Here is a 14,508-nt window from a genome sequence, read left to right as displayed (position 1 = left end):
AGGACAAGCTCAAAATCTGTACTAATTGCCGAGCGAGCGCACAAGAATCTGTACAAATAAGAACGCTAGCAAGATTAACATAAAAATACTTTTAATAATAATATTAACAACATATCTAAGAATTTACATTTCTTACAACGTTAACACAGGATAAAAAATTCTTACTCCAACCTACACAAAATGTCAAGTTTTGAAGTAGCAAGATACAATGTAGCAAATTAAAAGCATGTCATATGCGTGTCGAAACTTTGTTCATGTGGCAAAGCGTTTCGTCTTGGAAAAAAATGAAACTGATCATTATATTTCAGTAAGTTTTCCAACGATGATGTGTAAAGATCAGCATAGCGCGTCATACGTCGTGAAAACGAGGTCGGGTTGTGATAAGTACGAAACATACTACCAAAATATGGATTAAACCTTGACTTTAATCGGGCTCTGTAATAAAACACACAAGTCGTGCAGTTTTTATTGTATACACAGCATTCTAGTGTTAAAAAATAACAAAAATAATGGCGTTCCTTTGTCTCAGAGGCTGCATCGTTCCTATATATGCTATACTAGACCATTTATCAACATCCACATTCTTTTTATTCTATAGACTATTCATACTTACGTGGATGTTATATTCTTGCTGAAGACTATACATTTATATACCAATGTGTAAGCATTGTTAAAATTTCTTTGTTTTTTGCCGATGTTATTACCTAAGTTCTTTACGCTCCTGTTTTAGTTGCTGCATACTGTCATGCTCATCCACCTTATTTGTCTAAACAAAACAGAAAAACAATTTAGAATCAAGGTCGTTGGTAAAGTGTTGAGTAACAAATCATTTTTACTAATTCATTTTCTCTTCTGTTACAATTGAAAGTTAACGACTTACTTGTGAGTCTGTGAGTAAATCTTCCAATGTTAGCAACCAATACACGTCACGGATGTATGATTCTGAGTTGCAAATTTTAAGCTCTCGCTATAAAGATTAGAAAATATAACTGCTAATATCGATGACAAATACGTTGCATACAGAAATCTAAATTTTGAAACCTGAGAAGGCTCATCCTCAGCACATCTGTTTTTTAAGCTTTTTTACAAGCGACAGTGTTTATAAAATCCTTCCTTAAATACGGAAGCCGAGAAGGGTCAACCCACAAATATATTTCAAATCCACAAATATATTTCAAATCCACAAATATATTTCAAATCCACACATATATTTCAAATCCACAAATATATTTCGAATCCACAAATATATTTCGAACCCACAAATATATTTAAAATCCACAAATATATTTAAAATCCACAAATATATTTCAAATCCACATTTATATTTCAAATCCACAAATATATTTCGAATCCACAAATATATTTCGAACCCACAAATATATTTAAAATCCACAAATATATTTAAAATCCACAAATATATTTAAAATCCACAAATATATTTCAAATCCACAAATATATTTCGAATCCACACATATATTTCAAATCCACAAATATATTTCGAATCCACAAATATATTTCGAACCCACAAATATATTTAAAATCCACAAATATATTTAAAATCCACAAATATATTTAAAATCCACAAATATATTTCAAATCCACAAATATATTTCGAATCCGCATAAATATTCCAAATCCACAAATGTTTTTCAAATACGCAAAATTATTTCAAATCCACAAAGAATATTTAAAAAAAATCCGATTATCCCAGGGCCCTGTCCCTGGATCTAAGGCTCTGCAAAAAGTCACATGTGAGCGAAATGATTTGTAAATAAACATGGCAGACCGTTTCTGTTCGTCATGTGGGAAGAAAGTCGAATTTTGTAGCGATTATTTCTGCTCATATTGTGGAAAGGAAATAAAAAAGAAAACAGAAAATCCTGTCCACAGTGAGGCATTGTCATTGATAGACTGTCAACGAATTAAGTCAAATGAAAGAACATCACGATTCTCAAAGAAAAGGACAAATACAATCAATGGAGAAGAAAGAGCTGGTTACGATGATCGAGGAAGTAATAGTAGTAATGTGGTTTTTAAAAGGAAGAAACAAAGGTTGTATCTTTACACAGTAAAACATCTACGGAAAGTGTTGTTATTAACGTTGGCATTGTGAGAGAGAATGAAGAAGGACTGCTCCATTGTGTTAGAGGATCTAAGTTACCTGTGCGTATTGCTAGGGATGCCTCAGCAGCTACTGTTTTGAAGGCTGCAAACAAAAAGCATGCAAACCATGACCAATTTTTCTGTGGTCTAGAAGAATATGTCTTGCTATACCCCGACCAGAAGGTGGTCAAAATGATACCTGGGACAAAAACAGCTTTTACTGTTGACAAATACAAAAAGGAGCTAGCTAAGCCATTTTCAAAAGTAGACCTTTATTTATGCAAATGATACGATGTACAATCTGCAACAACTCGAAAACTTCTTGATGCCTTAAAAAGTCCAATTGATGTTACTTCGGATGATACTTTGAGCGAAAATGAGGACAATAAAAATTTTAACCCTGATATATTCTTAAATGAATATAGTGCTGATCCTATACATGAAGGACAAGCCAGTGGTAGTTGTACTGGCAGTGTGAAATATGGTTGGTGCTCCATATGCAATAAAAGATTTCAATTCTCAGTAATTGAAGCACATGCAGATCAGTGTTTAAAGAACGGTAGAGTCATTTTTTAAAGTATGCAGACATAGAATGTGATTTAACTGTACTTAGTTTTGTAAGATACAAAAATTTCATGGTGTTTTTTTAAGCATCAACTTTTAGATGATGCTGACCCATCCGCTGAAAGGTTATTGCAATTCCTAACTGGCTCCTCAAAAATACCTGTACTTGGTTTGACTAATAAAATCGTAAATCGTAAAATAAAACTAATAAAATAAAAAAAATTATTCATGATTGCAAACCATCTCAAAACGGAAACAAATGCAAGTGTTTGCCGACTGCAAGCACATATTTACTTACACAAATTCGAGCAGAAGATGAAATGAGACGGACCATGTCCTTCGCATTTAAAGATGGCTGTTGCTTCAGCAAGATATGCATTGCAAAACATACCTTAAACTTGCTATCTTTTGTTGATTTTATATTTTTTGTTATGTTGTGGTGAATTTCCACTTAATGTTTTAAAAGCAAATAGCGTAGAAAATTCAGACAATTTTCTGAAAAAACTGGAAACTGGCTTCTGTTTGTTTTTTTTGTTTGTTTTTATCACAACTTTTATTATATTTACATTAGCTTACAGAAGAAGTATGTATATAAAGAAAAGAAACTATATTCCCGCAGAAATAATATTATCGTATATTTGTATTGCTTCTAACCAATCACGAGGAGGCATAAGTGTAGCCCAACTGTCCAATGACAGTTTAAATATTCAACTAGTTCTTTGTCGCAGGCATTAAGAACATGTTCAGCTTCCTCGTGTGCATTTCTTTGTTGAAGAAGGCTGTCAATAAGATCACTATTAATAATTTTTCCACATTTTCGATAGCCAAAACTTTCTGGAAGATAAAACATTTCATCTGGTATTGCGCATACTTTGGCGTTCCTGGAATTTCTTAGGTATGTGAATTCCAGTCGTCTCTCATTTCATCTAACTCTGATTGTATTAACCAGGAATAGCAAAACCAAGCGCATTCACTTTGAAAATGATCACCTAAACGAAATGCGTCACTTTTAACCATATCTTTGAAATAGTCAATTACCCAAGTTGTGTACGTTCGCTTAAAATGAGTCCATAAATTTTCAATCCTTTGGTTAGACTGTGAAGTTCCATATTAATGTGCATTAACATCGTTATGAATAAGTGACTGGTAACTTGCCATTAGACCATTTTCAGTACCACCATCAGTTCTTACTATATCTGGACAAATTTTAAATTCGTCAAGAGCGTTTAGGAAAAAGTGAGCAGGTATTACAGGATTATTATTGGTACGACTAACTTTTAACCAAATGACTTTGCGGGAAAAACCGTCTACACATCCATGAATTCCCTATTCATGGATGTGTAGACGGCTTCAACTTGTCTTAGCCATCGGCGTGCCATACAGCATTTGGGTCGGGTGAATTATATACTCTACGTATAAGTTTCCGCGCCTTTTTGTTATGAGAGCATTTCGGATAGATTTCTCTAACAACTTTCATAACCTTGTCACGTTTTACTGAAACGCCGTATATCACACGTAGCTTGTTCCAAATGCTACGATAACCCTTGACTCCATTTGTAATTAAAACTACGGTTTCGATAATTCGACGAATACACCTTTACGATAATTCAGGAAAACTAACACTCCATCGCAACTTATTTTGCGATCACAGGAGGTAAACATCACACTTTTATAAGATTTTATTAAGGAGAAAATTCGACGGAAGTTAAAAACTGGAGAAAACACGCTTTTGTCTCTAACAAACTCTCATAAAAACACGATTTTTACCTCCTTTTTTCCGATATTGTAAAACGATGGAGAGCCGTAGGAACACATGTACAATTGAATTATCGTAAAGGTGTATTGAAGAATCCACGTCAGGTTTTTCATTCCTTTTTAAGCCCATCGCTCTTAGACGGCGTTTTAAAGTGCTGACACTGATATCAATCTCGTGGTAATGTTTCAAATACATAACTATCTTTTTGTACTCAGTTTCCTTATTAAAATAATATTTAATAACATCTTCCACACTTTTGTTGTGTGTTGCAGTTTCAGCTTTTATTGCACGTCTTTCCATTCCACAATTAGGAAAGAACAACTCCATTAAGTAGAATTCTCTTCCACAACGAAAAAAAAGCATGCACTTGCAGCCGCCAATTTGCCATTATGGCCACGAGGCTGATCAAAATAATTTCGGATTTCAAAAAATTTCTGTTACTGATTTGAAATATATTTGTGGATTTGAAATATATTTGTGGGTTGACCCTTCTCAGCTTCCGTACTTAAATCATTACAAAACATACTTTCAATGTACTTTTAAAAAAAATCATTTATAAAATCTACTGTCTATATGTGAATGTCATTCTCATCAAAAGCACGTATATAGATCATCAAGGAACGAAGAAATAGATAGGTCACCTCTAGTTCAGGAATAATGGCTCCAGTTCTCCAACCATATCTTAAAACAGGATCCTGCGGAAACAATCTTTTATATTAATCCACACATTGTAACAGAAAAACATTCATTGCTGACAAAAGGTTGAATTATTTAAACTTCACTTACCATTAAGTCACTGTATACGTGATCGCCAAAATATATCACACTTGGTCCTTCATATCCAGTGAACCGCGTAAACAGCTTAATATTCCCCTAACAGAAGAAATATCAAATAACATTTTACTAGTTCCTACTTTTTGATTTGTCATAGTGGAATGTGTGGAACCAAAAAACTTTTTAAAAATGGTTACTTCAGCATACACTCCATGCTTTTGAAAATCTTGCACTTGATCCCAATGATAATGTCCAGTGACTGGGTTTATTAGACGAAATGGTCTGAACGCTCTACAGAAAAAGAAAAAGAGTTTTTTTATATTACATTAAATTTTTCGATTTCAATGAATCGGATTTGTTGATACCTTATCTAAGCATTCGTTTCATACACTATTTTGTAGTGACACGCTATCGCATTAGCTTATTAACACTTGAATGCTACTTTGGACTTAGATTAATTATTTCTAATATCCCACCAAGATCGTAATTTAGTACTAAACAAGGCAACTTTTGCAATTCGATTTCTAGAACTTATGTCACGTTAAATAATACAGTTGTATTCGAAGAAGCTGTTCTGTTTTTCTTTCCTTCAATCCCACCAAGCTAATGTTTGACCTTTTTTATCCAAAATTTTTAAGGCTGTCTTCTTCTAATCGAAGAACAGGTTATTTTCTTTTTCATTAAATGCAACATTTTATTTCACATTAATTGTAATCCTTTTCTTAGGACCAATGACAACAACACCCAGTTTTGTTGTGCTGTCGTACAAACTGATATAAAAATAATGCCAACAGCAGTTTGTCAATCATGATCCTCTACACAAAATACTGCTTTCGATGAAAGTAAACTTGTGGTAACTGCACACATCGATCGTGTTGTAAGAAAGTTTCTGTTGTCACACTTACACAAAAAAACTATGATGTGTGAGGACGAAGAACCCACGGTAACGGGAAAAATTTTTTAGATTACATTCCATCTTCAAATTGATCCCAAAGCAAAGGGTTTTTATGAAATATATAGTTATAAAATTAGGCACAATAAAATACTCTATCCTAGCTAGAACTGTAGAAAATAATACTTCTTACTGAATGCCCGGTATTTATTATATTACGAAACAAACCCTCAGTCTCCAAAAAGTTATTCATAAAACGACGTTTTATGAATATGTTTTTCGATTTGACAGAGTCATATGTGCAGATCGCCAAACTGACATACTTAGCACAATACCCTGCTTTTCTATATTTAAGTCTTGATTGTAATGTGAAGTTGTATAACACTCCAAGGCACACATAGTTAGCGAGCTACCTTATTGTAAAATAACAGTAACCTCTGAGTATACATTCACTTTGAACGATGCTAACCAGGCAGCTGACTACTTGCAGGTAGCTATAAGTACTAAGCGAAACACCATACGCAAAACAGAGCGAAAATATTTTGCATCTACTATGTTAGGCTTGTTTAAGAGAATAAAACCAATATACCCCTGAAGCAGTGCTATCGTTTTAGGTTGCTACAAATTGTGCGGTACTTTCTAAATCTTGTAAAAATTGTTAAAAATTTCCCTTCTTTCAGATGCACCACTTTTGATATTTCTCTCTTGATACTGCTATGAACGACGGTCCTATGAAGGGATTCTAGTACACTTAAAGGAGTGGCGAAATGTGTTGGGGCTGCTTAATAAAAGTTCGTGATGACCAGAAATACTGGCTTGGTCGTCTGCTTCTCACTGTAAATCATTTTTTTACATCTTTGTGATTGCTACATTATTTAAACTAAGTATTTTCTCTCCTTGCGTGACAGCCAGAAGTACCACAGATTATGCGCCCTTGTTAAATTTGTAAATAAGCGGCCCTGCTCTAATAAGCGCCCTCGTCCCCCCCCCCCCCCCCTCGACGTTGTTGGCACGAAGGACAACATACAAAGGTTATAAAATACTATGCTACGTAAAATAGTCTTGGTTATCTCGAGTCAAAGATCTTATTTTTAATGTTTACCGGTAAGTACATCCAAAACCTACTTATTCTTACTTAATACAGCCATGAGAATTCTGTAAAAATATTGCTAAGAAAAAGTATAAATACTTAGTCCTGAAATATAGTTATTTATTTGCTATTATATTAGTTATTTTAATAAGTTTAAGGATTTCGAAATCTGTAAATCTGTAAAATTTATTTTTTGGCTCCACAAAATATTTTTTTTTGCCATTTTTAAAAAGCTTCCATTCGAGCTACGAAAGCCAGCAATCTCACAGTAATCACTCAACTAAACAACCTTCTAGAAACCACTCTTAATCTCATACTAAAGGCTACGCAGAAAGGATAAATTCACACGTTCATATTCTCTTGGCTGATTTAGCAGGGCAAAGACTCTGCTCTGGAAGCGAAGGCTCCACCACTTGGTAGTATGTTGCTTTCACGTTTTAGCACCAAAGTCCTGAATAATTTCCACAAAATGTGGTCCAGCTTTATGATTTTTAAATTTTTGATGCTGATATAAGCATATTTGTCTTTAACTCATTCACCCTCTTCGCATCACGTATTTTTACCTCAACTAGTCGCTAACCCTTGGAAAAATCCACAGGTTCGCCCGTCCTTTTTATACCGCATTGCGTGCGTATCGCTACCTGCGCAGCTAAGCTACCATTTTGCGTGACAGACGGACGGACGGACAGACAGACGGACATACGTATACGGGTATTATAATATAGATTTCACAGGTTAGTGCGACAGATTTGATGTCAACTTTTAACTAAAGCATTAGCAGCATTAATTCTATCACCTTATTAAAACAAGTTAAAGCAGATTAACATTTTTTGTTAGCCCAATATTAATTTTCATTCACATTGAAAAGTTGCATCATGTAAGTCCGAGTATGTTTCCTGCGACAAGCCAGTACGTTCAAAAGTTGCACCATGTAAATCTGAAATGTTTGGTGAGCCAAGACAGCAAATATTGGAGGTAGTAAATAATCGGGAAAACATATAACACTGTTTAGTCTAATTAGTTTAATTGCGTGCCAAAACTTAAAACACTTAAATTTGACTAAAAAATATTTACCGGTCAACATTACTGAAAAATCGTGGTTTTCTTGCACTTGTTATAGTCACTTCAAACAACTCCCTCCACTCAGGCCCAATCAAGTGGGTCATTCCTTTGTCACTAAACACATAAAAAATGTCATTTTTTGCCTAGTCACACACCCTATTAACTATGAGACCAAAGACTTACACAAACTTATATGAACTGTTGGTGATCATAAACAACTTTTTCTTATTGTTTACTAGTCTGTTTAAAAATGTCACCAAGTTAGGTTTTTTAGGTAAGTAGCGATCTAAATAAAGTTATATAGTTACTTGTTTACTGCAACGCAATAACACCTAAAGTACTTTCTTTTTGTTTTTACGTACCAAGATCATCAACAATGGCTTGATGCATTTTGCCAGATAGATGTACTTCCTGTGTCGCTTTCTGAAACCAAAACACAATAAATTAAAGATGTCTGCAATAAAAAAACTGTCGGTCTATATTGCATGCAAAGTTTGTATAATATTGTTGGAGAAACAATTGCTTAAAAAATGCAACGTTCATTGTTTACTTTCAGTTCTTTTCTGTTTTCTTATTAATATATAGCCCTAATTTCTGATGTTCTTGCAAGCATAAAAAACTGTTTTGTTTTGTACTTCAACCTTTAAATTATGCAAGCAAAACTGGACATTAGACTAACTAATCCCAATGGAAAATACTAGTTGACTTTCCTAATTAAACAACCATTCTCCTAATGACTTACTACTTTTCCCTATTATCTAACTGATTCGTTTTTTTAAAACTTATCTGTCAAAGTCAGCCAGAAATTCAATCATTGCATATTGTTTTTTTTTTATTCTCTGAAACATGAAACAATGAAGCATACGTTAAACGTAAAATTATGAAGAACAGTTCTTAACAAGGATTTGAAAGTCTTGGAGGCAAGATAAAATAATAATAATATAACATGTAATCTTTGATCGATAGTACAAAACATTTAAAACCATAGTTTTCAGGTTTTCCCTCTAGATACCACTATGGACTACTCTGGGAGCTTGTTCGTAAACTTTTAAAAGGCAAGCTTAACTGTTACAAACCAAAACTGGTTTACTATATTGGTGGTGCAATTTAAGGTTCTTTTCACAAGGAATTATAAGAAATACCCTGCTTCTTAAAAATTGTCGACACAACGCATAAAGTTGAAAAACATCTTACGTTAGCAATTATATTCTATTTTTAAAAACTGGATTTTAGTGGATCAATTTTGTGCCCAATCTTTCAATTTTAAAAATACCATCTATTCTAAAATCAACATGTGTTTAACAACTTACCTCAACGTCGTAGTAAATGTAGCCTGGATCAAATAAAATATTTTCCTCAATGAAATACTAAAAAAAAAGAACATAGACACAGGGAGTGTATTTTGTATTGGTATATACGAGTTTATTTGTATGTATGGGTATGCTAGTCACTATGTTGTTACCAAGGCATTGCAAGGGCAAATAATAGGAATTAAGGATAAAATATAGATCAGATTTAAAAAAATATTGATTGCCACACTTTGATTCAGTATATTTATACATGCCATATTCTATTGTTTTATAAGCTTGATGACATAACAGAACAGCAAAAGAGGTTATCCCCTTTCTTATATAGTGCTGTGACAAGGAAGATAGCACTGTGCTAGAACAGGGAGATAGCATTGTTGCAGTGAATTTACACACCTAAGGTCGTCTCCCAGTTTGTTTACAGCACAGATCAGTTTATCCAACCTGTGCTACTCATGTGCTGAGTTGTTGGAGACATGTTTCAAACCTGATAGTTTAAGATTTTTACACAAGCACTCTCCTGATTGAGCTACCCAGTCAACTTTACCTTAACTACGTCACGAGATTATATTTTTTGCATGAAACCAATATTTACCAACTCATATTTACCAAGAAAGAAATTAGAATACATTGGAAAGGTCTTAAAGTAAACTATCCGGGGATATGTGTCATAATGTTTAATCCCATTAATGTCATCAAATATTTTTTTACCTGGATTGGGTTTGTATTAAGACATTTTTTAACTATAATAAGCTTATGACTATTGTCGTGACGTTGACACGGCAGATTAGGGAAAACAACAAGTGTTTAAGGATACATGCCTACAGGCTCATTTTAACACCTTCTACTAACTGTACAATATCAAAAACAATCGATGTTAATAGGTTTAAGGTGGTGAAACATAATCAGATTAATCAAAGTTAATAAATTGAATTCTCTGTCAATGTTTTTTTTTTGATTAATCATTTTAACGAAATAAAACACATACTTTTTGTATATCAAATGTTCGTAGTAGCACAAGAACTGTAGTGCTATAAAAACTATTGTTCAAATTGGTCAGTGTACAAACAACAAAATAAAGTTCCGTATCATTTGAAATTAAACATTGTCAGCAAGTTTTGGACACTAGATATTTTACATCATTAGGACATGCAGTAAAGTACGAGTTTGTTGAGCGAATAATGAACTAACTGTAGGTTGTTTCCAAAATTAACTGTTATGAAAAGAAAAAAACAGAGTTTATATTGTTTACTAGCAAACAGCTTTAACATTTCAGAAAGAGGCGTTCTGAATTCCCTCCTACCCCTAATCCTAAGTACAAAGTTTCAACTCAACGCATACATATGTTTGTTAATTTGCTGCAGTCACCCAACCTAGCTTTTTAAGAGAACAGGTGAAGGCTAAAAAGGCTAAAAAGAAAGCAAACAGAGAAGCAATATTATTTTTTTGGTTTAGTATTCATTATCAGTTGGTTACTTGAAAAATTGTTATATTCGTATATACAGTTTAATTGTCCCTAAATGTCCCTCCCTCTGGTAGGTTACGTTGCATTTATTTATAAAAAAATATTTGAACTCCGGTAGCAAATTGTTTGGTCTGTTACCTGTCAGTGAAATATTTAACAGCTTCTTTCCTCTGGAAGCCTTCTAACACGTTTTCAGATCTATCCTCTTGGTCAATAAAGTCGTTAGGGAATTCCATCTTTTCTACAGAGCTCTTGCTAATGGTGTAATGTAAGGAGGGAAATGTAGATTACTTTTTTAAGTTCAAGGGTGAAAGATTTACGAAAGACCTGCAATCCATTCCATCCTACATATTTTAGTGACAAGTTTAGTGACAAGAACTGTCACTAAACTTCACCTATAACTCTTTGATGAAAATCGGTTTTTGTGTATCAATTGTCAAGTTTTGATTTATTTAATCAATTTGTATATTCTACTTTTTTCAATTCTGCAAATTTTGACAAAAAGCTGTGTTTTGAATGATTGTGATGTGTCTCACAGGAAAAAAAATTATGTTTTATTATTGTATGCAGTTCTTATAGAATTTAAAAAGAAATACCAACCTCGACTACGTTCGACAGCAGGGAAAGAAAGGGAAGTGAAAACAGATCCATCTGCTGGTGGATGGTATGACCGCCCTTCTAAAAAACGTAATGATAAGGAAAATAAACAATTATAGCATGAAAAAGAGTCTCGAATAAGAATAACATGATAAGATTTCGGATAATTGTTGTAAGGTAATACATCTATTCAAATAAACATGCATTGAAATTTAATTGACATGCGCAATTTTGGCCATAAAAAATTAATTTATAGCATTAATTTTAAAACTTCAGGGTCATTTTAATTTTGCATTTTTGTTGTCAAAATTGTCTTCCATCTCAATCTTATCCTTCGTCAATTCCCATTAGGACTTGAAATATCACAATCGTAATTACAAATTTCCTCACTGGACAAGACAGCTTCTACAGTGTTTGAGCAGTGTAGGTCCTGTGTTTTGAATGTATACATTCAATAAACATTGTTAATGCCTACAAAATATTTTTCACATAGCTAACATGGATTAATTCTGTTCGGTAGTTCTAGTAAAGACACTTTCTAAACATGCCTGTGCATTGACCCAACTGCGAAGCGAACTCGATAGTCACTAGGCCAAACTCCACTTGTTTTATTTTAGTATTTGTCATAGACCAATTTTTCAGGACATTTAAATTTTTTGGTCCACTGAAAACCCATTTTTTACCCATTTTAATTTTAGGATTGAGCTGAAGATTTCTTTTTAAATCTGTTTACTTCCATGGCTTTTTCAAAATTTTCATACAATAAGGTGTTCAAAATGTTCTTTTATAAAAGCAATAACCCTGTTTTGCAACAACTGCAAAAATACAATGGCCAAAGCCCTTTATAGATATAACAAAAAATTCTATTGCAAAGATAGTTTGGTATTTCGAAGGTGGTTTTTGATAAATGAGTTGTTTTTAACACCTTGTTATTTAAATCTGACATAAACTATTCAAACTTGCCATGGGGAAATTATTGCGTTTATTTCTTTTTTTTAAAAAATTATTGTCAAAAATAAAGCGCTAATGAAAACGGCCATAAAAGTGTCAATTGAGATCGTTTTGATTGTGCATAAGAGCAATAGAAAATACAACAACCTTTGTCATTTTATGTCTTTTTGTATTTCTATGTATTGTCACTGAATAATGAAATTTTAACTCGAAAAAAAAGAAAACAATAACTAACAATTGAGCTAATACTTCTTAATTGACTTACATTAGTACCTTTGCTGATACTGTCAACACTGATCAGTGTACCCTCATATTCCTTTACCACATCCCAATTGTTTATCTTACGATGACCTCTAGAAATTTAAGAACATGAAGGTAGAGAGAAGCCATGCTTACTTCAGCATTTCAAATTTATTACCTGTACACTGCACCCAACTGCACATGACTAAATGAATCCAGCTTCATCAAATAACCCTATGAGAACAGTTGGTATTTCTAAAATTTACATCACCTTCTAAAAATACTTATCAAACATGTAATCTTTATGAGGTAAGTAACTGGGTCCAAAAATGCAAGTTAATTCAAAGAACCATGAAAGAGCAGAAATTAAAACCAACCTTTTCTGTATCAAAATGAAGCCCCCTTATGGGAAAACCAGCATCAAATTTGATCGAACGAAGTTTGTTGGGGTACTAAAAAAGAATCAATTGACAAAAAAAATTATTTCACACGTTCTTTTTAATAATTTCATTTTTACTGTTAATTTCCAACCTTTCTATTTCATGTTGGCACTTAAAAACTTACAAAAGCTTTGATCTCATTTTCTTTTCTTAATTTAACTGTTGTTCATGTATAGGAGTATGCGATCACAAAACAAAATATAACTTTCCCATGTGAAATAAAAAATTTGCCAACGTGAAGCACACAAATAACATTTCACATTGGCAAAAGAATTGCCGACAGAAAATAAATTGAATTACGAAGGCGAATATCACAAATGCAAATTGAAGGGAGGAAGTGAGCACAAGATTTTTTTAAAAAGAACAAAATTGCATACACCATATTTTGAAACAAGATTCTCTAATGCCATCTTATATATCAGCACATGAAGGTGATCAGAATAATTAGCTAAAGTGTAGTCATAGTCAAATCCATAAACTGAGATGTGACGAAAACTAATTTCATTGTTTGCAAACACAGCACACACATCAACTGGTCTAATGTCAATCTTTCTTTCTAAAAAGAAAGTAAGATTAATCAAATAAAATTTCTCTCAGTTAGTGGGTTAATTATCCTGACTGAGATTTCCTCAATGTCATATAACATTCTTCACTTCTAAAACCTAAAAACAGGTTACAGCGTCTTACCATATACAGATTTTTTCTTTTCCTCATATTTTTTCATTAGCTCTGACTTTGGAGAATAGCAACTAGTTGAAGTGGAAAACTCTCTACAACAAGCCCTGGACACTCTTGTATATTTTGAATGTTGAACTCTGTGGAACAAACACCATTGACAAAGTTTCTCTATACTAATCTTTTTAAATTGCATATTAAATTCTGAAATAAAACTTATTAGTAGTCAAAACCTCTATCGAATAATTAATGAAAATACACCCGTTTAATTTAGCAAACAAAACTTTACGCTAAATTAACTTTGCTTTATGCTTGTTTTGCTTTTGTTATCAATTATTTAAATGGTATATGCATCAATTTCTTCTGTTTAAATTACTTTACGAAATTGGTTAAAGGTATTCTAATTAGGCGTGAACATTTACAAATCTCTTATTTCTGAAAACACAGAGATTAATTCAAAAGGAAACAAAAAACAAATAAACAAATTGATTGGGTATATTATATGAAACAAATATTGCAGGCCTATTCTTGTTAAATACCACATTTTTTAACTGTTGGTAGACTGCTAACCAAATAATTATAAAGGTTAAAA

The 14,508-nt window shown here is 32.9% G+C and overlaps 1 protein-coding gene across 2 annotated transcripts; it reads right to left on the bottom strand.

Moving 5' to 3' along the window:
* Positions 1-74: 74 nt before the first annotated feature.
* LOC130645003 (5'-nucleotidase domain-containing protein 3-like) lies at positions 75-14,385 on the bottom strand. 2 transcript variants are annotated; one of them, XM_057450833.1, is made up of 16 exons: positions 13,929-14,385; positions 13,619-13,797; positions 13,179-13,253; positions 12,980-13,035; positions 12,827-12,914; positions 11,614-11,691; positions 9,552-9,608; positions 8,604-8,664; positions 8,425-8,527; positions 8,254-8,355; positions 5,395-5,488; positions 5,210-5,296; positions 5,065-5,118; positions 881-967; positions 705-766; positions 75-435 (listed from the first exon to the last, which is right to left on the bottom strand). In XM_057450833.1, the coding sequence occupies exons 1-16, from the start codon at positions 14,110-14,112 to the stop codon at positions 219-221; spliced, it is 1,584 nt and encodes a 527-aa protein (XP_057306816.1). In that variant the 5' UTR covers positions 14,113-14,385; the 3' UTR covers positions 75-218. The 2 variants fall into 2 exon arrangements, 1 of the variants encoding a protein (XP_057306816.1); XR_008982668.1 differs by having other exon boundaries at positions 298-435; positions 614-766.
* Between the last annotated feature and the right edge of the window lie 123 nt (positions 14,386-14,508).

The sequence above is a fragment of the Hydractinia symbiolongicarpus genome, chromosome 1 (assembly GCF_029227915.1).
Source record: "Hydractinia symbiolongicarpus strain clone_291-10 chromosome 1, HSymV2.1, whole genome shotgun sequence".
Taxonomy (NCBI): Eukaryota; Metazoa; Cnidaria; class Hydrozoa; order Anthoathecata; family Hydractiniidae; genus Hydractinia; species Hydractinia symbiolongicarpus.
This window is presented reverse-complemented; position numbering and strand designations above follow the sequence as displayed.